At 50.5% G+C, this 21,607-nt stretch overlaps 1 protein-coding gene across 1 annotated transcript in view; it reads right to left on the bottom strand.

The window, feature by feature from the left end:
- LRPPRC (leucine rich pentatricopeptide repeat containing) overlaps positions 1-21,607 on the bottom strand; it is a 1,926,342-nt gene that overhangs the window by 939,493 nt on the left and 965,242 nt on the right. The window contains exon 23 of the mRNA XM_069608459.1: positions 1,451-1,658. Coding sequence (XP_069464560.1) covers positions 1,451-1,658 — 208 coding nt within the window. The remainder of the gene's footprint in view (positions 1-1,450; positions 1,659-21,607) is intronic.

Below are 21,607 nucleotides of genomic sequence, written 5' to 3'. Positions count from 1 at the left end.
CGACATATTAACAGAATGTCAGAATAAAGATGGAGGGGAAATGGAAAAAGCAAAACATGGCAACAATACCGCATTTACAATATAGCAAACATCTTGGCAAATAAAATCTGACAAATGAAGGACTAGTTTCTCCCCTTGCCTTATTGAAAGAGAACAAGTTACTCTCCGTAGTGCAGGTGTAGGCAACTTGTGGGTCTCAAGATGTTTTTGCATGCGACGGCCGTGATGCCTTACTACTGACTATACTGAAAAGGGCTGACAGGAAGTGTAGGCAAAAACATCTGGAGAGCTGCAGGCTACCGTGTCGCTGCAACGATTACTACTGTACTCGTAGCTCATAGACCTGTCCCTACATAGACAACTATGGGGGAAACTGGACAGGACGTAGGAGTACTTTCAGTTAAGGCAGTTTACAGTTTGGAATGGGGCACAGATTTGTAATATCACATTACAGCAGGGCAAACCAGCTAGCGTTTTTTGGAGTATACAGCACCTCAATACGGTCAGTGATATTCCAGCCAGACTCGCAGACCACTTTTGGATTCGAGCATGCACTATCCAATTGCGAAACTTGGGTCACCCTCATCTATAGACAGCTCTTTAAGCCATTTTGGTATTAGAGATCAAGCAATGGAAAGGGACCACGACCCAGAAAAATAGGAGTCCTTCAGCTCGTCTTATTCTGCAGTGTCTTTCAGGGCTTCTTAAGCCCTCTCAACGATGGAAGGGATGCCAAGCTTCCACATATTCATGAAATGTGTGGCAGTGTACCACCACTTGGGCACACCTTGCACAAGAGCGTCATTTTAACTCAGTGCACCACCAGGTGTAAAAGAAACCCAGAGAGCAGTATACAGGACAGCTATTGGTGTTCACCTGGCAAAGGAGGACGAATTTATGCAATCCTACTCTTCCCGAGTTTACCTTGTGGGGAGAAAGAAATATCACTCGCTTTGGATGCATTTTACCACAATATATGCCCATGTCTTTGCCAGGTGTTCAGGTGGCTGTAAATAGCTATACAAATAACTGAATAATTCTTCATGGAGAACGCCGATCTAAAGTACTCTACCGTTGTGGTGGGGGAAAGGGTGCTTTAAAAAAAATCGATTTGGGTCCAAGGATGTCCTGGACACCATGTGCTGTTGACATCCTCTGCATAAAATGTACATTTCTTATAATGCTTAAGGGAGTACAATGCCCTTTCTTTCATGATACACACGGGAGCGGAGCTTGGGGTGACTTGTGAAGCCCCACTAAATCTAAGCCCATTACTACTATTTAAGACTCATTGAAGAATTGCACTTGAATTCTTTAATCAGGGAAACAAATGTGGCCCGTTAAGAAAAATCAACAATCGAGGTTTCTTCAGTTAATCAGGCATAAAATACAGGACAGGGTAATTTGGAAAAAAAGCAAATCAACATCTGTGAACCCAAAGGAAACTCACTTTTCAAGATGTACAGTCACCACAGGAGAACATATGTTGGACACAGGTTTTGCCAACCCAAGAGTCACAATGGCCTCAAGGAGCCGATTCACCGTTTCTACTTCACCTCTCATGGCAACAGCATTTAGGACGTGGAAAAATGAAGTGACGTTTGTATCTTTGATAAGGACATCCTTCTCCTTCATCTCCTTCAGTATGCTAATAGCGTCTATAACGAAACACAAAAGGCCCTTAGGTAATTTCATGTAGGGAAAACAAACTGTTATTAAAAGAGCATTTTGAACCCAGCAGGAATGTAAATTCTGGCGTATTATGCGGTTTTCAAGTTAATTACTACTTGCATTTCTAAACGAGACTACAATTATACATCCACAATAGCATGGTTTTATCATTTCGCTGGAATAGCGTCTACAAATTATAGATAGGAACGGTGTGCCCACTCAGCACCATGTAACCCTGTACCGTCTGCCCTATAGCTGCAAGATCCAACTAAATGGATGCTTTTATCGTTCAATGCCAACATCTGTTAAATCGCCCCATTGTTTCTGTAGCAGATGGCTTGTCACAAGGCCAGAAAATAAAGATGTGTTTACACCGTATATAGAGCCACACTAATGGCCTGATACCGATAGGGCCTGTTTGCTGTGTCGATACTAATTAGCTCAGCAGAGCCAATGAAAGCTTTCCAACAGACTGCAAGTTAAAACATTAGTTTCATTAGGCTCATTAGAGAGGCAGAAATAAACACGTTGGTGAACGACAACTCAAACGACCCCCCCATCCCCAATAATGTTGCCAATTATTCCTTAGGCAAAACGATGGAGACACACTTAGAATGCATCGATTTATTTTTCGTTGGCCATCTATTATAAATGGCCACGTGCGTCCTGGTGTTCAGTGCATAAGCATCAAGCTTAGACGTGCAGTACTGTCGGATAAAGCAATTGGCAGCAGCGGGCTACTCCTGAACCAGAGCATCATGCAGCTCAAACTCAAGTACACATCTTAACCCTGCTCTACCATCTAACAGGTAGCTGCCCACAATTATTATAAGAGGAGCTAGTCAAAATGAACCAATACGTGCTCTATTCAGCGATAACCTTCCTTGACCAAAAAGTCTGGTATCTTTTCAAAATGGATACAATTGTTCAGTATGTTTTTCCAAGTATCTTTACCACCTTAACGGGGGTCGCCACTATTCGTTTCTGCACCACCTGTACAGTTCCAACCATGTCCGAGCTCCAACGGCTTGAATTACAGTGTTTCCCAAAAACTTAAATGCAGAGAAAATATCAATAGACGGGACAGATATGAATTTTGATCACCACCTTGGAAGCTTCTACTAAAACCTATTCCTTTAATCAGGATTGCATGTAGTCCAGTGAAACATTCCGCCCGCCAAACATGGCTGCACCAAAAAAAATATATGAGAATGCATTACTTACCGTAAAAGCATTTCTGATGGTTGTATCTGCTTAGATTCACATGCTGTGCATAGGTCCGACATCCAGTGGTCACTGCGGAGTATTGCATTTTGTTTTTCGTAGTCGAAAAGGGGACGTCGACAAGGCGTGTCTGAAACACTATCCCTATAGTGACGTGCGTTGTACCCACAATCCCTCACGCGTCGAGGTCCCTCTGTTTGTATTTTTCTGCCCTGAGGGAGCCTTCTAGACGTGAGCGAGTACAGAAAAGAGAGATATATAAAGGAAGTCTATGTTCCTTCCATCCGAGCGGGGAGGAAGGGCGGGCGCATGTGAATCTAAGCAGATACAACCATCAGAAATGCTTTTACGGTAAGTAATGCATTCTCTTCTGATGTTTGTTAATCTGCTTAGAATCACATGCTGTGCATAGACTAGCGAGCAGTACCCGGAGTTGGCGGTGGGTTATGAGAAGGAACAGTAGAGAAAAGGTGTCTTAATACTGCCTGTCCCACCTGGGAGTCAGATCTAGAGTGTGTATCTAGACAGTAGTGTTTTGTAAAGGTGTGCACAGAACTCCAGGTAGCCGCTTTGCAGATGGACTCAAGGGGAACATTTGCAATGAATGCTATGGATGCCCCCGTGCCTCGAGTAGAGTGTGCTCTTGGCCTAAAGGGCAGTTCTCTCTTAGCAAGAGTATAGCAGAGAGTGATGCATTGAACAATCCATCTAGAAATAGTGGATTTTGAAACTGCATCTCCTTCTCTTCCTGCTGCCACCGAGACGAAGAACTGATTAGTCTTCCTCAGTGGTCTGGTTCTTTCCATGTAGAACATGACCGCTCTGCGTACATCTAGTGTGTGCAGAGTCCTTTCTCCCAAATTGGAAGGGTTTTGAAAGAACGTTGGTAGTTCTATAGACTGATTTACGTGGAATTTAGAAATAAATTTCGGAGCAAACCTAGGGTGAGTGCGTAGAACCACTTTATCTTTGTGAACTGTAACGAAGGGGTCTAGAATAGAAAGAGCCTGAAGTTCACTTACTCTCCTGATGGAGGTGATAGCTATTAAAAAAGCAGTCTTAAGCGTGAGGTGTTTAAGAGATGCTTTGTGCATGGGTTCGAATGGAGAGCCCATGAGTCTGGTGAGTACCACATTAAGGTCCCATCCCGGAGCTGGGTCAGCTATCGGGGGGTGTATTCTCTTTACTCCCTCCATGAAGGCCTTTATAACAGGGATCCTCCACCACGACACTTTGAGTTGGGAAGTGGTGTATGCAGAAAGTGCAGCTAGGTGGACTTTAATGGAGTTAAACACTAGACCTGAATCTAATAGGTGGGTGAGGTATAGGACCACATGTGTGGGAGAGCAGTCAATAGGGTTGATGCTTTTAACCCTGCACCAGATGACAAATCTTTTCCACTTGCTAGAATAGCAGTGGCGAGTGTTCGGTTTTCGGGCTTCCCTGAGGATGTCCATGCATCTTTGCGGGAGTTGTAGATGTCCGAACTCTATGATCTCAGGAGCCAAGCTGCTAAGTTCATGTTCTGGGGGCATGGATGCAGCGTCCTGCCTTTGTCCTGAGACAGCATGTTGTACGGGCAGGGGAGTTTTATTGGGGGGGATAGGGACATCTCCATCAAGTGAGCGAACCATGGTTGTCGTGCCCACATTGGGGCCACTAGTATCATGGTCACTTGTTCCTGGTGCATCTTGTGCACCACTTTGTTGAGAAGGGGAGTCGGGGGAAAAGCGTAAACAAATTTCCCTGACCATTGCATCGACAGACCGTTCCCCTTGGATTGGTTCTGGGGGTACCTGGAGGCGTAACTTAGGCATTGTGAGTTTTCCAGGGTTGCGAACAGGTCTATTTCTGGGAATCCCCAATGTGTGAAGACGTCGAAGACGATGTCTTCGTGCAGGCGCCATTCGTACTCTTTGGGCAGGGGGAAATCTCTGCTGAGGCTGTCTGCTAGCAGATTGAGTTCCCCGGGTACATGTAGTGATAGTAGGAACATGTTCTGTTTGAGAGCCCACTTCCATATATTCTGGGCCAGCTTGGACAGGCCTGGAGAGTGGGTGCCCCCTTGCTTGTTGATGTAGTACATGGCTGTGGTGCTGTCTGTAAGGACCATTACTGTTTTGCCTTGTAGGTGTTCCTGGAAGTCTTTTAGCGCCTTGAACACAGCTAGTAGCTCCAGTAGATTTATGTGTTTGGATGCTACGTTCGGAGTCCACACTCCGTGAGCAGTCTGATGGGATAGGTGCGCTCCCCATCCTGTGAGGGATGCGTCTGTGGTTAGAGTGGCTTCCGCCGCGGGTGTGGCAAAGGGTTTCCCTTTTTCCATGTTTTCCTTTGTCCACCACCGTAGCGAGAGAACTAAGGCCTGCGAGACCACAACTAGATCCTCCCATAGTCCGCTGGCCTGACACCACTGGCTGTTGAGCCACTCTTGCATTGGGCGCATGCGCAGGCGCGCGTGAGGTACCAAATAAATACACGACGCCATCATTCCTAGCAAGCGCATTGCTTTGCGTACCGTCACCTCTCGACCGGTTACATATTGAGGGATTTGAAACAGCATGTTTTGGACCCTCTCTCTGGAGGGGAAGACGAGGCCGTCCTTTGTTTGAATTAGAGCCCCTAGGAATTGCTTGATTTGACTGGGGTCTAAACTGGACTTCTTTTCGTTGATGGAGAAGCCCAACTGGAACAAAAGGACTACTGTCTTTTGGGTATTGGAGAAGCATGTTTCGTAAGAATCCCCTGTTATGAGCCAGTCGTCGAGGTAAGGGTAAACTGGGATGGACAACCTGCGCAGGTGGGCCGCTGCCACTGCCAGCACCTTCGTGAATACCCTTGGTGCTGATGCTATGCCGAAGGGTAGCACTTTGAACTGGTAGTGTTTGCCCTCTATCATGAACCTGAGGTATTTTCTGTGCGCTGGCAACATTAAAATATGAAAGTATGCATCTTTCATGTCCAACGTTGTCATGTAATCTCCCTGAGAAAGCAGCGGGATTACTTCCTGTAAGGTTACCATACGAAACTTTTGGGGTTTGATAAAGTTGTTCGCTGGGCGCAGATCTAATACAGGGCGCATGGTTAGATCCTTTTTGGGTACAAGGAAGTACACTGAATAAATACCTTCCGTTACCTGAGATAGAGGCACGACCTCTATGGCTCCTTTTTCCAGTAGTTGTTGTACTTCTTGGAGAAGGATGGCAAGATGTTCCGGTGTCATGCGACGTCCCCTCGGGGGTCTGTAGGATGGGGAACTGTTGAATTCGATACAGTATCCGTGGGCTACAGTGGACAGTACCCAACGGTCTGACGTTATCTCCTCCCATGCAGGAAGAAAGGATGTTAACCGGCCCCCGACCGGTGTTGCATGGGAGGGGACGCGAATCTTCGCGTCACTTGGAGTTGTTGGGGGCTTGGGAGCCTCTGGGGGTGGATCCCCGACCCCTCCCTTTGCCCCGGCGTTGGCCTCTTTGGCTGTACTGCCCACTATTGGTTTGGTAATTGGTGGCAGGGTATTGCTGATGTTGATTTTGTTGTTGGTGTTGGCGTTGGCCACGAAAAAAGCGTTTGTTGCCATAGCCGCGCCTGGTAGTGGGCTTAGAGATCTGGTCGAGAGTCTTGATAGTGTCGAACTCTTTTTTAGCCATCTCTAGGGCTTCATCTACCGCTTTCCCGAAGAGGTTAGCGTCCTCGACAGGTTTATTTATCAAAGACGCCTGTGTCTCTGGTTTAAAGCCTGAGTTGCGCAGCCATACATGGCGCTTTAGGAGTATTCCTTGTACCAAGGAACGTCCTGCTGTTTCTGCCGCGTCCAGAGAGTTTTTAACAATGCTCTGGTTCACTTGGGTTCCTTCGCCAATAGTTGACAGTAGGCGCGTACGTAAAGGCTCCGGTGCTTCCTCGGCGTCTTTTCGCAGTTTGGCCCATTGCGCGTCTGCGTAGCTTGCAAGCAAGGAATTGTTGTTGGCAATTCTTGCTGAGAAGGCAGCCGAGGAAGTAACTCTTTTTGCAAGGGCATATAGCCTCTTGCCCTCCTTGTCAGGGGGTGCCTCACTGGTGGAAAGTGGTACCCCTGCCCTCTTTCTAGTATTAGAAACCACTAGGGAATCAGGAATGGAATGTCCCCTAATGTAGAGGGGGTCTGAGGGTGAAGGAGTGAAAAGTTTTTCAATCCGTGGATTGACCCCTCTGATCATAGCGGGAGTGGACAGCGAAGGTATGATCCTTCTCTTCACTGAAGCGAGGAGTGGAATGGTCTGGCTGACCGGGGGTTTTTCCTTAATCACTCTTTCTACAAAGTCCAATTCTGGAGAGAGTTCCCCGGTGTCGAGTTCGAAATGCGCTGCTGCTCTGCGCAACAGTGCATTGAACGTTGGCTGATCGTCAATTGGAGACGTGTTCCTAACTGGAGAATTGTCCGGAGGAGTTAGGTTTAGGACATCAGTGTCGGAATACACTGATGGTGATTGCCAGGGGTGTGAAGGTCCCTCTTCTGGGTTAACCCCGAAGCCTTCTTCTATAATGTCTGTTCTGTCTTCCAGACATTCCTCCTGGTTCTGTTCTTCATTGTCCATGAAATCATCTTCTTCCTCGAAGTCTTGCTCCTCCCCAGTGAGGTCATATACATCTTGGAAGTCTGAGGCTGTGTCCTGCTGGGGATCGACTAGCCTCGGATTTTTGGCCCTGGGGTCCTCCTGAGGCCCTTCTCTGGTCCTCTTGTGTGTTTGAGAGGCCTGGGTGCTCATGAACTTTTCCATCCTCTCCATACAGAGGTGGAGTCTTTCCATAGTTTCATGGGGTACCCCAGAGCGGTCTGGCGGGGGAAACATAGGGTTATCTAACTCGAAATGGCTCGACCTCTCCCAAAGCGTCGAGGAAAGTGTCCCATCGCCCTCTGAAAAACCTTCTGGTGTGTCGGGAGACTCCCTGCCTGAAGGGGGTAGTCCCTGCTTCCCTTCGGGCTTTTTCGGCGTATCCTTTAACTTATGCGTCACGCTCGACGAAATCTTCGGCGTACGCTTTTGGGCGTCGGCTACAGCGATCCTTGCTAAGCTATCGGCGACTCGCTTGTCGGCGACTCGTTTGTCGGCGGAAGCTTGAGTTTTCGACGCTATGGGTATCGAACGCTCTACGGCGGTCTGCGCTTTCTGTTGATGCGCACCGGCCGATGGTTTGGTGGTAGCGCCCTTGTTTGCCGAAAGCCCAGTCGCAGGTCGCGGCTGCGGTTGCGAGAGGGGCTTCGAACCCGAACGGTCCGAGGAGGCCGCCGGTGGAACCTGCGTCTCCTTGGGCGCCGAAGGTCTTTTCGACTTTGTCGACGAAGAGCCGTGGGTTGTGTGTTTATGTGGATCTTTGTGTGCGTCTGTGTCGCCGGGGTGTTCATCCCCATAAGCAGGGCGTGAGCCGAGCCCGTCGGGGCCGGGGACAGACGACGAAGCGCGTAAGCGCTCCTTAGAGGGGGTTTCGACTTCCGTAGCGGAGGTCGTGGTATCGCGTTCCTCGTCACTGTCGGTGGTAGCAGCGGCGGGTGAACCTTCGGCCTTCGACATCGCGTAGGCCGCCCACCTTTTAACCCTTCGGTCTTTTAGAGTTTTAGGCTTAAGAAGCCGACACGCCGCGCACCTTTCCTCCTTGTGATCGAGGGGCAAGCAGCGGTTACACCGTGAGTGCTTGTCCTTCCAAGTGAATTTGCCTTTACAAAGTGGGCAAAACCTAAACGGTGTCCTCTCCATAGCCGAGGCAATAAATCGCGATACACACCCCAAGGGAAAGGAAGGGGAAAGGGGAAGGCATTCTCAGAAAAGACCCAAAGATGTCCCACGACCCCACTCTCCCTACTGTATATGGCCTGCGAGGCCAGGCCACGTGTTCGGCAGCGCCGAAGGATTTCTTCCGCTCGACCCTCCGTCGAAGATTCTTTTCGGCGGAGAACAGCTTACAACTGCGTCGAGGGAGGGATTATAAATATTAGAGAAAATACGACCAGAGGTCGAGGAGTTGCAATGTCTCTCGAGGAGCTCCGCGTGAAGGCGACCAGAAGCTGGGCGGAAAAAAACAATCTGAGGGACCTCGACGCGTGAGGGATTGTGGGTACAACGCACGTCACTATAGGGATAGTGTTTCAGACACGCCTTGTCGACGTCCCCTTTTCGACTACGAAAAACAAAATGCAATACTCCGCAGTGACCACTGGATGTCAGACCTATGCACAGCATGTGATTCTAAGCAGATTAACAAACATCAGAAATGTATATATGGGATACATTACTCACTGTAATCGTATTTCTGAAGCTTGTATCTGCTTATATTCACATGCTGTGCATAGGCCGACATCTAGTGGAAGCTGCAGAGTATTACAGTTTGTTTTTTGAAACTCGAAAATGGGCGTCGACACAGGGCATGCCAGTAATACTATCCCTAGTGTGACGTCCACTTTACACATGATCCCTCAAGCGTGTAGGACCCTCAGATTGTATTTTTTCTGACATGAGGTAGCATGAGGAGTAGCGCGAGTACAGATTATCCAAGCAGATAGATAGGAAGATAAGACTACAAGCATCCATGTGCCTTCTATCAGAGGGGAGGAAGGGCGTGTTGCATGTGAATCTAAGCAGATACAAGCATCAGAAATACGATTACGGTGAGTAATGTATCCCTTCTGAGGCTTGTGGAATCTGCTTAGATCACATGCTGTGCATAGATTAGCGAGCAATGTTAGAAGAAGGAGGGGGGATGTGAGAAGGGTCATGAGCAAACAGATGTCTTAGAACCGCTTGTCCCACTTGAGTATCTGTCTTGGAATGAGTGTCAATACTGTAGTGCTGAGTAAAAGTGTGAATAGAGCACCAAGTAGCTGCTTTGCAAATGGTGTCAAGGGGTACATTTGCAATGAAAGCCAGAGTGGCCCCAATGCCTCTTGTAGAGTGGGCTCTTGGTGTAAAAGGCAGAGTCTTTTCAGAAAGGGAGTAACATAGTTGGATACAATTGAATATCCATTTGGAGATGGCACCTTTAGAGACGCAATCTCCTTCTCTGCCTGTAGCTACGGAGACAAACAGTTGGTCCGTTTTTCTTAGCGGTCTCGTCTTGTCTACATAGTAGAGGACCGCTCTTCGCACATCTAGAGTGTGTAGTCTCACCTCAGCAGAGCTTTTGGGTTCTTGGAAGAAGGCCGGAAGCTCGATCGACTGGTTAACGTGGAATTTAGAAATAAACTTAGGTAAGAACCTAGGGTGTGTTCGTAGAACCAGTTTATCCTTATGAACAGTAAAGAAAGGATCCTTCACTGACAGAGCATGAATTTCACTGACCCTTCTTATGGATGTAATGGCTACTAAGAAGGCAGTTTTATATGTCAGGTGTTTGAGACTGGCTTTATGCATGGGTTCAAAGGGTGGGCCCGTAGGCTTAGCAAGCACCACATTAAGGTCCCAACCAGGTGGTGGGTTTGAAATTGGAGGGTGGAGTCTCTTTACCCCTTCCATGAAGGCTTTAACCACTGGTACTTTCAACCACAAAACCTTGTTTTGGGAAGTGGTTTAGGCTGACAGCGCTGCCAGATGTACTTTTAGTGAGTTAAATACCAGGCCTGCATCCAGCAGGTGGAGCATGTAAGTGACAATATTGAAAGGAGTGCAATCAACTGGGTTGATTTGCTTATTCTGCCACCAGATAAATCTTTTCCATTTATCAAAGTAACAGTGCCTCGTGTTAGGTTTCCTAGATTCCTTTAGGATGTCCATACATCTCTGTGGTAAATTGAGATGTCCAAACTCTATGACTTCAGGAGTTATGCTGCCAGGTTCATTGAGTTGGGTTGAGGGTGCACGGTTTGTCCTTGGTGCTGGGACAGTAGGTTGTACCAGCACGGGAGTCTGATGGGTTCGCACACCGCTAGTCTGCGTAGGTGTGGGAACCACGGTTGCCTCGCCCACATGGGAGCAACTAGGATGAGCGTCATCAATTCCCTGTGCATCTTGTTGACCACTTTCCTCATGAGAGGGCTTGGTGGAAAAGCGTAGGTAAACATTACTGACCAGTTCATCCACAGAGCGTTCCCCTTGGAGTCTGGCTGGGGGAACCAGGATGCAAATTCTGGGAATTGCCTGTTTTCGCTTGTGGCGAATAGGTCTGTAGTGGGGAAACCCCACTGTGAGAAGATGTCTTCTACAACTTCTCTGAGTAGACACCATTTGTGTTCTCTTGGGCTGGGATCTCTGCTTAAAGCGTCCGCTATCCAATTGAGATCCCCTGGAACATGTAGAGATCACAGGTAAATGTTCCGTCCGAGTGCCCATCTCCAAATTTTCTGGGAAAGCTTGGACAGATTTGGCAAAAAAGTCCCTCCCTGTTTGTTTCGGTAAACAAAAAAAAAAACAAAAAAAAAATAAAATATAAAATAAATCGCTGTTGTGCTGCCTGTCAGGTTCAACAGGTGGGGTTCGAACGCCTGAAGCCTGCTGAATACTGCCAGAAGCCCTAGCAGATTGATATGGTTCTTGGCTACTGTGTGAGACCAGAGACCCTGAGCTGTGTGGTGGAGGAGGTGTGCTCCCCACCCTGACAGGGATGCGTCTGTAGTGACTACTGCCTGTACTTCTGGATCATAGAAAGGTTTCCCCTTTGACAGGTTCTCTCTTGTCCACCAGTGAAGACTTTGAACAAGTGTTGGCGAAACGACCACTAGATCGTCACACTGACCATTTGCCTGAGACCACTGTTCCGCCAACCATTCTTGCATGGGTCGCATGCGCCGGCGCGCATGGGGGGGGGGGGGACACCAGGTAAATACATAACGCCATCATGCCTAGCAAACGTATCGCTTTTCGCACCCTTATCTGGCGACAGGGCTTGTAAAAAGGAATTTGCAGTAGTAGATTCCGAATTCTTTCCTCTGATGGAAAGGCCAACCCCTCTTGAGTGTCTAAGACAGCTCCTAAGAACTGTTTGGAGGTGCTTGGCACCAGACTGATTTTTTCTCGTTTATTGATAAACCCAATTCGAAGAGGTGGTCGATCGTTCTCCCCCGTGATGAACCAGTCGTCCAGGTAAGGGTACACCGGGATTGCCTCCCTGCGCAGGTGTGCTGCCGCCACCGCCGCCAGTACCTTGGTGAATACCCTTTGAGCCGAGGCTATACCGAAGGGCAGCAGCTTGAACTGGTACTGCTGACTGTCCACCTTGAAGCGCAAGAATCTTCTGTGCGCTGGGAACATGGAAATATGAAAATAGGCATCTTTCATATCCAATGTTGCCATGTAATCCCACTTTTTTAGGAGGGGGATTACCTCTTGGAGAGTAGTCATGCAAATCTTTTGGGGCTTGACATACTTGTTTGCAGGGTGTAAGTCTAATACTGGGCGCATTGTCAGATCTTTTTTTGGCACAAGGAAGTAAGTTGAATAATTACCCTTGTTTACCTGGTTGGCCGGGACGAGTTCTATCCTTTGCTAGAAGATTGATGATCTCCTCGAGGAGAATCGCCTGGTGGTACAAGGAATGTACTTTTTGACTTGGGGGGTGGTTTTGGGGACGCCTGAACAGTTCTATGCAGTATCCTGCGGACACTGTGGACAGCACCCTTCTGTCTGATGTGATCCCTTTCCAAGCTTGGGTGAAGTTGGAAATGCGTCCCCCTACTGGGGATGCATGAGAAGGGACCCTGAGCGTGGTGTCACTGTTTAGCGGGAGGCGTGCCGCCTCTGCTGCGGCTGCCTCACTCTTACCACGGCCCCTCTTGTTTCCTCTGCTGTAACTCTGGGTAGACTGCTGGTTGTTACCCCATGATGTACCCTGCCCCTGTGAATAGTTGGAGCCTCTTTGTGAATTCTGGCCGCGTGGGTGACGAAAATTACTATTGCCTCCGATTAGGGTGCTTGTTGGTTAACTGTCCCAGGGATTTCAGAGTCTCATACTCATCTTTGGCATTCTTTAATGTGTCCTCTACCGCTTTGCCAAACAGTAGATTAGGCTCCACCGGCATGTCGATTAAGGATGCTTGTGTCTTGGGTTTAAACCTTGACTGTCTTAACCAAGCATGCCTCTTAATGACAGTGCTCTCTGCTATTAGCCTGCCGGCGTTATCTGCTGCGTCAAAGGTTGCCTTAAGGATGGAACCAGACACGGCTCTCACCTCCGACGCAACCTGGGCCAACTGGCCCTTTAAAGGTTCCGGTGCGGGGACGATGAGGGCAGCTACTTGCTCCCACTGGTGGCAGTTGTAACTAGCCAGCAGTGTGGTGGAGTTGGCAATCCTTGCCTGGTGAGCGGAAGTGGAAGTGGAGGCTACCTTCCTTCCCAACCCGTAGATTTTCTTGCTCTCCTTGTCGGGGGGAGCATCAGATGATGATAGAGGAGTTCCCGCCGTCTTCCGGGTATTAGTAACTACCAGGGAGTCAGGCTTCAGTTGCCCCCTTATGTAAAGTGGGTCTGATTGGGCTGCCCTGAACAATTTCTCGATTCTGGGGTTTACTGCCCTGGTGAGGTTAGGATTGAGAAGGGAAGGATCAATTCTCCGTTGGATGGACTTGACAATTGGAATGGCCTGAGCAATGGGTTTCCTTTCTCCTACTAGTTCCTCAGCAAAGTCCCTCTCTTCCTGTGCCCCCTGAGTGTCTATGCTGAAGTGTTTTGCCACTCTAGTAAATACCTCATTTAGGAGGGCTTGTTGTCGACTGGAGAGTCTGTAACTTGAGGTTCTTTGCCTGCTGGGGAGTCTATTCTGTAGACTTCTGGGTCATCTTCCTCCTCCTCTTGGTCCTCATCGTCCCCATAATAGTCCACCCCAGTTTGGTCGTCCAACGTTACCAAGTCTGGATCCTCATCCTGTAGTGGATCCTCACTACAGGGTGTAAGGCTGGATGGAAAAAGGGTCTGAAGACCGACCTTGCGTTGGGGTCTCAAACCGAGGTTTCTTACTAAGGGGCTGCGGGTCCCTAGACCCTGAGGGAGTAGCATCGGCAGGGGTATTGGAGAGGAAGTGTTCTGGGTTCTTGGAATAGAAGTCTGCTAGGGAGGACATTCTAGACATAACTCTGTCTATATCCTCATTGGCCCATTTCTTGGAGCTGGGAATGACCCTTTATTGAGAGGGTTCACCTTCTATGACTTGAATGGACCTATGGGCTGGTAAAGGGTCTTGGCTAGCTGTTTATCAGAAGACTTCAAAGAACAAGTTACTCTCTTACCTGGTAACGTTCTTTCGATGGGATGGTCCGACGACGTATTACATATCTTTGACAGTAATCACCACAGCTGTGCTGCTTCGTAAAATTTTCGGCGTCTGCGTCCTGCCTCAATGACGTTGATGCGCCGTCCTCGAGGACCTCTTCCGAAGACCGACGTCACCCGATCTGATAAGTAGGACGCACGACGCCCGTAGCCTCAGTTGAACGTGTGACACCAGTCTCCTGCCAGTCAGACACACAAGGCCTTGCAGAAACGTAAGCTGCAATCGCATAAGAAATTCTGCAGCAGAGAAGGTAGGGAGAGAGCGATATGGAATACGTCGTCGGACCATCCCAGTGAAAGAACGTTACCAGGTAAGAGAGTAACTTCTTCTTCGAGGGGATTGGGTCCACCGACGTATTCCATATCTTTGACAGACTCCCAAAGCAGTACCAAAGCAAGGAGGTGGGAAAAGAATTTAGAACACAAATTAAGCATGCCCAATCAAATTGCGGAATAAAGGACTGCCTTGCCAAAGGCCAGATCCTGTCCTCGGATGGAATTCAGGGAGTAGTGACGTACAAAAGTATGTACTGAAGGCCAGGTGGCTGCATCACAGATGTTACGAATAGGAACACCTCTCTGTAGGGCAGTAGATGCATCCATACCCCCTGGTAGAATGGGCCCGCAAGCCAGCCGGTGGGTCCTTACCCCCCAAGCGGTAACACTCTGAGATAGCCAAAATAATCCGAAGAGACAAAGTCTGTTTCGTCACAGCTTGTCCCAAACGCTTTCCAGCGTAACCAATGAAGAGTTGATCGTCCACTCTGACCCGGGACATGCGTAAAAAATAAAAGCTCAACGCTCTCCTAGGATCAAGCCTATGGAGTCTCTCCTCTTCCTTACCAGGATGCAGAGGAGGATAAAATGCCGGAAGAACAACCTTCTGGCCCAAATGAAATTCCAAAACCACCTTCGGAAGAAAGGAAGGACGAACTCGAAGGACAACCCTGTCCTTATGAAACACAGCGAAGGGTGGCTTAACTGAAAGTGCCTGTAACTCACTCACTCTGCGAGCGGAAGTAACCGCAACCAAAAACACAGTTTTAAGAGTCAACAGTCTCAAAGGGCAAGAATGCAAAGGCTCAAACGGAGCACCCATAAGAAACTCAAGAACAAGGTTCAAATCCCAACCGGGCACCAGAAAAGGTGACGGAGGGAACACATTAGTGAGCCCTTTCAAAAACGGAGAAATTAAAGGAATCTTAAACAGCAACATTCTTCAGGCGAGCGCTTAAATATGGACAGCGCCGCCAGGTAACCTTTAATGGTACCCACTTGCAAGCCCCTGTGGGCCAAAGAAAGCAAAAAATACAGAACCATGGGAATGTCACATTCAAAAGGAACCAGATTCTTAACTCTGCACCAGTCGCAGAATTTACGCCAATGGTACAGAGACTTTGTTGCCGGCCGTCTGGCCGAGAGCAACACCTCCAAGACGTCTTCAGGGAGGTCCCAATCCTTATACCTCAACCTTTCAGAAGCCAAGCGTGAAGGTTGAGGGATCTGACCTCTGGATGGAGAACCTGACCCCCCTTCCTGTGAGAGCAGATCGTCTCGGTAGGGAAGACGACGTGGAGGGCAGATGGACAAGTCGAGAAGGTCCGGGTACCACGTCCTCCGGGCCCACACCGGAGCAATGAGGATCATCCGGGAACCGAACATCCGTAGTACTTGCAGGATGACGGGGACTGGAGGAAACGCGTACAGCAGTGGGAATCACCACTCCAACACGAACGCGTCTCCTAAGGCTCCTTTTGGAGGTAATTCCCGCGAGCAGAACCTTTCGCACATCCGGTTGACACTGGAGGCGAAGAGATCCACTTGAGGGGTCCCCCAAAGGGCGAAGATCTCCAGGAGAATCTCCTGAGCCAGCTCCCACTCGTGAGACATCGTGCTCTGCCTGCTCAGAGCATACGCCGTCTCGTTGTCGTCTCTGGCCAGATGAACAGCCGAGATTGAAACTTCCTGCTGAATGGCCCAGAACTCGAGCTGCATCGCCTCCCTGCACAGAGGAAGTGACCCTGACCCCCCCTTTTTGTTGAGGTAGTGCATGGCCACCCACAGTGTTGTCAGTCAGGATCAGGACACTCTGTCCTTGCACAGTCAGCAGAAAAGCCTTCAGGGCTAGCCTGACGGCCCTCAGCTCCAACAGTTTGATATGTAGTCTGGACTCCGACGGAGACCAACGACCGCTGACTGTCAACTCGTTGGCATGAGCTCCCCATCCCGTGAGGGATGCATCCGTCACGATCGTCACTTCCGGCCAGGGAAGCCAAAACAGAGTCCCCTTCATCAGATTGCCTTTGACGGCCCACCACAGAAGGTCCTGGGCGACCGAGGGCGGCACCTGAACAGGGTCCGACATCCTGCCGGAAGATTGCAACCACTGCATCTTGAGTGCCCACTGCAGAGATCTCATCCGCAGACGAGCCTCTGGCACCAGAAGAATGCAGGATGCCACGAGGCCGAGCAACCTCAAGAACTCGAACGCTGGGAGCGTCTGGGCAAGTTGAAACTTGTGCACCATCTGCTGAATGTGAAGAGACCTCACCTGGGGAGGAAAACCCAGCCCAAGGGATGTGTCGAGCACTGCTCCGATGTACTGGAGCCGCTGTGTTGGCGTCAAATGGGACTTCTTTAAATTGAGGAAGAATCCCGGCTTGTGAAGGGAGTGGCAGGTGACGGACAGATGATCCAGGACTTGCTCGGGAGAGCTCCCCCTGATCAAACAATCGTCCAGGGAGGGGTAGATGTGAATCCCCCATTTCCGGAGATGCGCTGCCACCACCACCATGAGCTTGGTGACAAACCTCGGGGCAGAGGTCAATCCGAACGGAAGGACCCAAAACTGAAAGTGCAAGTCGCCAAGCGCAAACCTCATGGAACTTCTTGTGCTTGGAATGGATCGGCACATGGAAGTAAGCATCCTTGAGGTCGAGAGACACCAACCAGTCCTGAAGTTGAAGGGCCTGGAGGACTTGAGAGAGAGTAACCATCTTGAACTTGTCCTTCCGGAGGAGTTTGTTCAAACCGCAGAAGTCCACGATGGGTCTCAATCCCCCGTCTTTCTTCGAAATCAAAAAATAAGGGGAATACCATCCCTTGTTCCTCTCCGCTACAGGCACCAGTTCTATGGTGCCTTTCTCCAGCAGGGCTTGAATTTCCTGCGCAAGGAGCGGATCCGGACTCTTCAAAGAGAGGTTCCCAGATGGATTGTCGTGAGGCCTCTGCAGTAAGGGAAGACAGTAGCCGTGGGTTATGAGCTCCAGAACCCACACATCTGAAGTAATGGCACGCCACTCTACAATATGCTGTCCCAGCCTTCCCCCAACCGGCGAACCATGGTACATGGCCTCATGACGGAGTGGTAGCAGCTGCGGCGTTGCCTGAGGGCAAAGCGGCAACTGCCCGAGCGGCTTTGGCACCTCGAGTACCCCGTTTTCCACCTCTGGTACTCCTACGGTGGCCTCTTTGACTGACAGCTCCTCTCGCTTTACTGAAGGACGAGTAATAACGAAAGGAACCTCCCCTCCATTGTTGTCCCCTAGGACGAAAAGGCGGAGGTTGTCGAACTGCAGCGCCCAACGACTTCGCTGCAGCTTTGGAGGTGTGCAACCTCTCACGGCTCTCGTCAGCCTTGCTGCCAAAAAGATGTTCATCGTCAAAGGGCATGTTGAGGAGCCGGGACTGCACATCAGGAGCGAACCCTGACTTCTGCAACCACGCAAACCTGCGTTATTACGGTGCTCATGCCATGGACCGGCTGACACAATCTGCCATGTCCAAACCCGACTGAACGGCCTCACACATGGCATCCTTGCCATCCTGGACCATAGCAAGGAAACCATCCCGTTCGTACCCTTCGGGAATATGTTCAGCCGCTAATGCAACACAGTTCCACAGTGTGTGTGTGAAACGAGACAAGGCACATACGGCGTTGGCCGCCTGAAGCGCCATAACCCCTGAAGAAAACACTTTCTTCGCCCAGCCATCAAAACGTGAGTCGTCCCTATCCGGAGGGATGGTAGGATACAACGCCTGCTTTGCCAGGGCCGTAGCTGCCTGCACCACCAAACTCTCCGGAGTTGGGTGCCTGGACAAGTAGCAGGGGTCGCTACTGGCTGGACGGTATTTTCACGACAGACTTGCCCACTGCCGGGAGACTCTCCGGAGCAGTCCAAGCCGCCGCACGCCTTCTCTGCAGAGCCATATGAAACGGCAGTACCGGGTCAGTGGGGGGAACAAGATCGAGGATGTCCGTAAGATCATCCTGAACAAACTCCCCTGGGGGAGCCGACCATCCCAAGTACTCGGTGACCTGAGACATAAGGCGCCGGTACGAAGAATCGGCATGAGTGCCAGGCTGAGGCCTACAAAACTCCACCTCCGGAGAGGTGTCCAGTCCACTGGCATCATGCAGGGACTGACTCAGGTCTTCAAATTGGCTATGGCCCGAGAAGCTCATCTGGCACCGTATCCGGAACCAAGCCCTCAACAGAGTCCTCATCAACCTCTGAAATGTACTCCAGGCGGTGAGAGGAAGGCACCTGGGGACCAAAGCTATGCCTGACCTTAGCCAGAGACTTTCTAGGGATTTACCCCGTGCCACAGGGCCCCTCCGAAAGGCGTCGAGGGTGCCGAACGAATCGGCGTCGAGTGAATCGGCGTCGACGTCAGCCGCAGTGCCGCCAGCATCGACGGGTCGACACAGGCTTTGAAGCCAGAGCTCCGAGCATGTCCTTCGACGACCTAGGTGCTGACAGCGTCGATGACCCCCTCGGAGGCAGAGCCTCGAGAGAGGCCGCCGACAACCTCAGCGCCACAGGCGTCGACGTCTTCCTCGAACACTGCACAGGATCACGCGGTCTCGAGCGCACCGAGGACCGGGACCTGGAACGGGCATGGCGAGAACGGTTACCCTTGTCCGAGCGGGACGTCTCCCGCGAACCGTGCCGACCACCCGAGCCCGAAGGCGTGCGAGCAGCATCTCTCGACTGATCACGACCGACCCCACTCAGAGGCGCGGACGGACCGGTGCCCTGCAATTCAAGAATCGCTAACATCTTCTTCCCGAAGGAAGCCCATTCCTCCGGTGTCGCTTGCATGTAAGTGACAATATTGAAAGGAGTGCAATCAACTGGGTTGATTTGCTTATTCTGCCACCAGATAACAAATCTTTTCCATTTATCAAAGTAACAGTGCCTCGTGTTAGGTTTCCTAGATTCCTTTAGGATGTCCATACATCTCTGTGGTAAATTGAGATGTCCAAACTCTATGACTTCAGGAGTTATGCTGCCAGGTTCATTGAGTTGGGTTGAGGGTGCACGGTTTGTCCTTGGTGCTGGGACAGTAGGTTGTACCAGCACGGGAGTCTGATGGGTTCGCACACCGCTAGTCTGCGTAGGTGTGGGAACCACGGTTGCCTCGCCCACATGGGAGCAACTAGGATGAGCGTCATCAATTCCCTGTGCATCTTGTTGACCACTTTCCTCATGAGAGGGCTTGGTGGAAAAGCGTAGGTAAACATTACTGACCAGTTCATCCATAGAGCGTTCCCCTTGGAGTCTGGCTGGGGGAACCAGGATGCTTATCCCACCATGTCGCTTGCATGGTGGGATAAGCGACCCGCTGACGAGCGGAGTCCTCGGAAGAAGACGTGGAAGGAGATCGATGCCGGCGCTTCCGGGAATGCCTCAAAGAGGCAGAGGAGTGGCGAGACCAACTCCTGGAAGGAGACCCACTGGACCTCCGACGATGACGCGGAGAGTCGCCTCTCGAATTATCCGTCGAAAGCCCCGCAGACCTCGACTTCCGGGGCTTAGACACCCTACCTACCGACAACCTCTTGCGCTCCCGCAAGGCCTTGGCTGTGAGTGACTGGCAGTCGACACAGTCGCCCGTGTCGTGGGCCTCCCTGAGGCACCAGAGGCAGGCATCGTGCAAGTCTGTTACCAACATCTTGGACCCACAGTCCCCGCATTTCTTGAAGCCCGGACGCGGGGTTGAAGACGAGGTAGACATCGTCACCAACAGGCTTTTTCACAAAACCGAACAGGTTCAAAGAACCAAGAAGATTACAACAGAAACTCCAAAGAGTCGAGGCGTACCGAGATTCACGAAGCAAACACGTTTGCGGAAAAAATGGAACTGAGGCTACAGGCGTCGTGCATCCTACTTATCACATCGGGCGACGTCGGCTGTCGGAGGAGGTCCTCGGGGACGGCACATCGACGTCATTGATGCAGACAATTTTCCGAAGCAGCACAGCTGTGGTGATTACTGTAAAGGATATGGAATATGTCGGAGGACCCTATCCCCTCGAACTGTCTTTATGTAACTGTGGTGCAGAAGAAGGGTGAGATGGTTTCTTCTTCCCTATGAGTGGAAGAGTTTGCCTGGTGTTTTCACCCTCTCAGAGCTTTTTGACGCCTGGTTCGGGGGTAGTGTCCCTTTCCTTGGAGTGATGGCGTCTGGATTCGGAAGCAGCCGCCAAACGGTCTGCTGGTGCCGACTCCTGGTGGGCGGCCTGTCGGTCGGCTTCGTCTTCTGACGAGCGTACCTCCATGACTTTGGTGAGTGAGGCACTTTTGGCAACTGTGGATGGTTGCCTGGTGTCGTGAGGCGATCTTGACTGAGAACGCCCAGAGAACACCGATTTGGTGGACCCCTCTTTGTGTGCCTCTTTCCGAGAACTCGCCACGCGCGTCGAGTCTCGGTTGGACTTCGAGTGTTTAGGTGTGGAAGTGGTGTGGTTAGTGCTCGTGTCGCCCGGTGTGCTCCCCATAACTGCCCTGCCGGACAGACTTCCGAGGTCAGGGACTTGCACTTGGCAGTCTTTCAACGCCTCGTTGTCCTCGCCGTCCGAAAGTACGGCGTCGCTGCCATCACTGAAGGTGCCCTCCATTTCCATGGCCTCGCGTTGCCTGGCGTGGTGGGCCCAACGTTTGGTTGAGCGGCCCTTTAGTGTCTTAGCCTTGAACCGGCTACACGCTCTACAGTTCACCTCGGGGTGGTCCCTCGGCAAGCAGAGGTTACAGGTGGCTTGTTTGTCAACCCAACGATACTTGCGGTTACACTTGGGGCAGTATTTGAAAGGGGTACCCTCCATACGCACCTTGTGGCAGCGGGCTAGTGTGTGTAGGAAATATATGAGTGTAGAGTATATTTCCACCCCCCACTCTCCCTACTTGCAGGGCCAAGGCCAGAGGCCTTCTAAGGCACGGGCAGAGGCCTTTCGAGGCCCAAAGTCCGTTGTGCAGCTCTCGGCGGTTGTTTCTTCTCCGGGCCGCTGTCAAGCTTCGATGACTCGACATGGGAGAGGAAGAAACAGGGAAATATGATATTTAGCAAAATATGGCTGAAAGCTAGGGAACTCCACGGAATGCTTCCGTCAAGTATGGTGGAAAAAAACAATCTGAGGGTCCTACACACGTGGGGGATCATGGGTACAGTGGACGTCACACTAGGGATAGTATTACTG

Source organism: Ambystoma mexicanum, chromosome 4q (genome assembly GCF_040938575.1).
Source record: "Ambystoma mexicanum isolate Mex_15411 chromosome 4q, UKY_AmexF1_1, whole genome shotgun sequence".
Taxonomy (NCBI): domain Eukaryota; kingdom Metazoa; phylum Chordata; class Amphibia; order Caudata; family Ambystomatidae; genus Ambystoma; species Ambystoma mexicanum.
The sequence above is the reverse complement of the archived record's forward strand: the minus strand, read 5'-3'. Positions and strand labels throughout refer to the sequence as shown.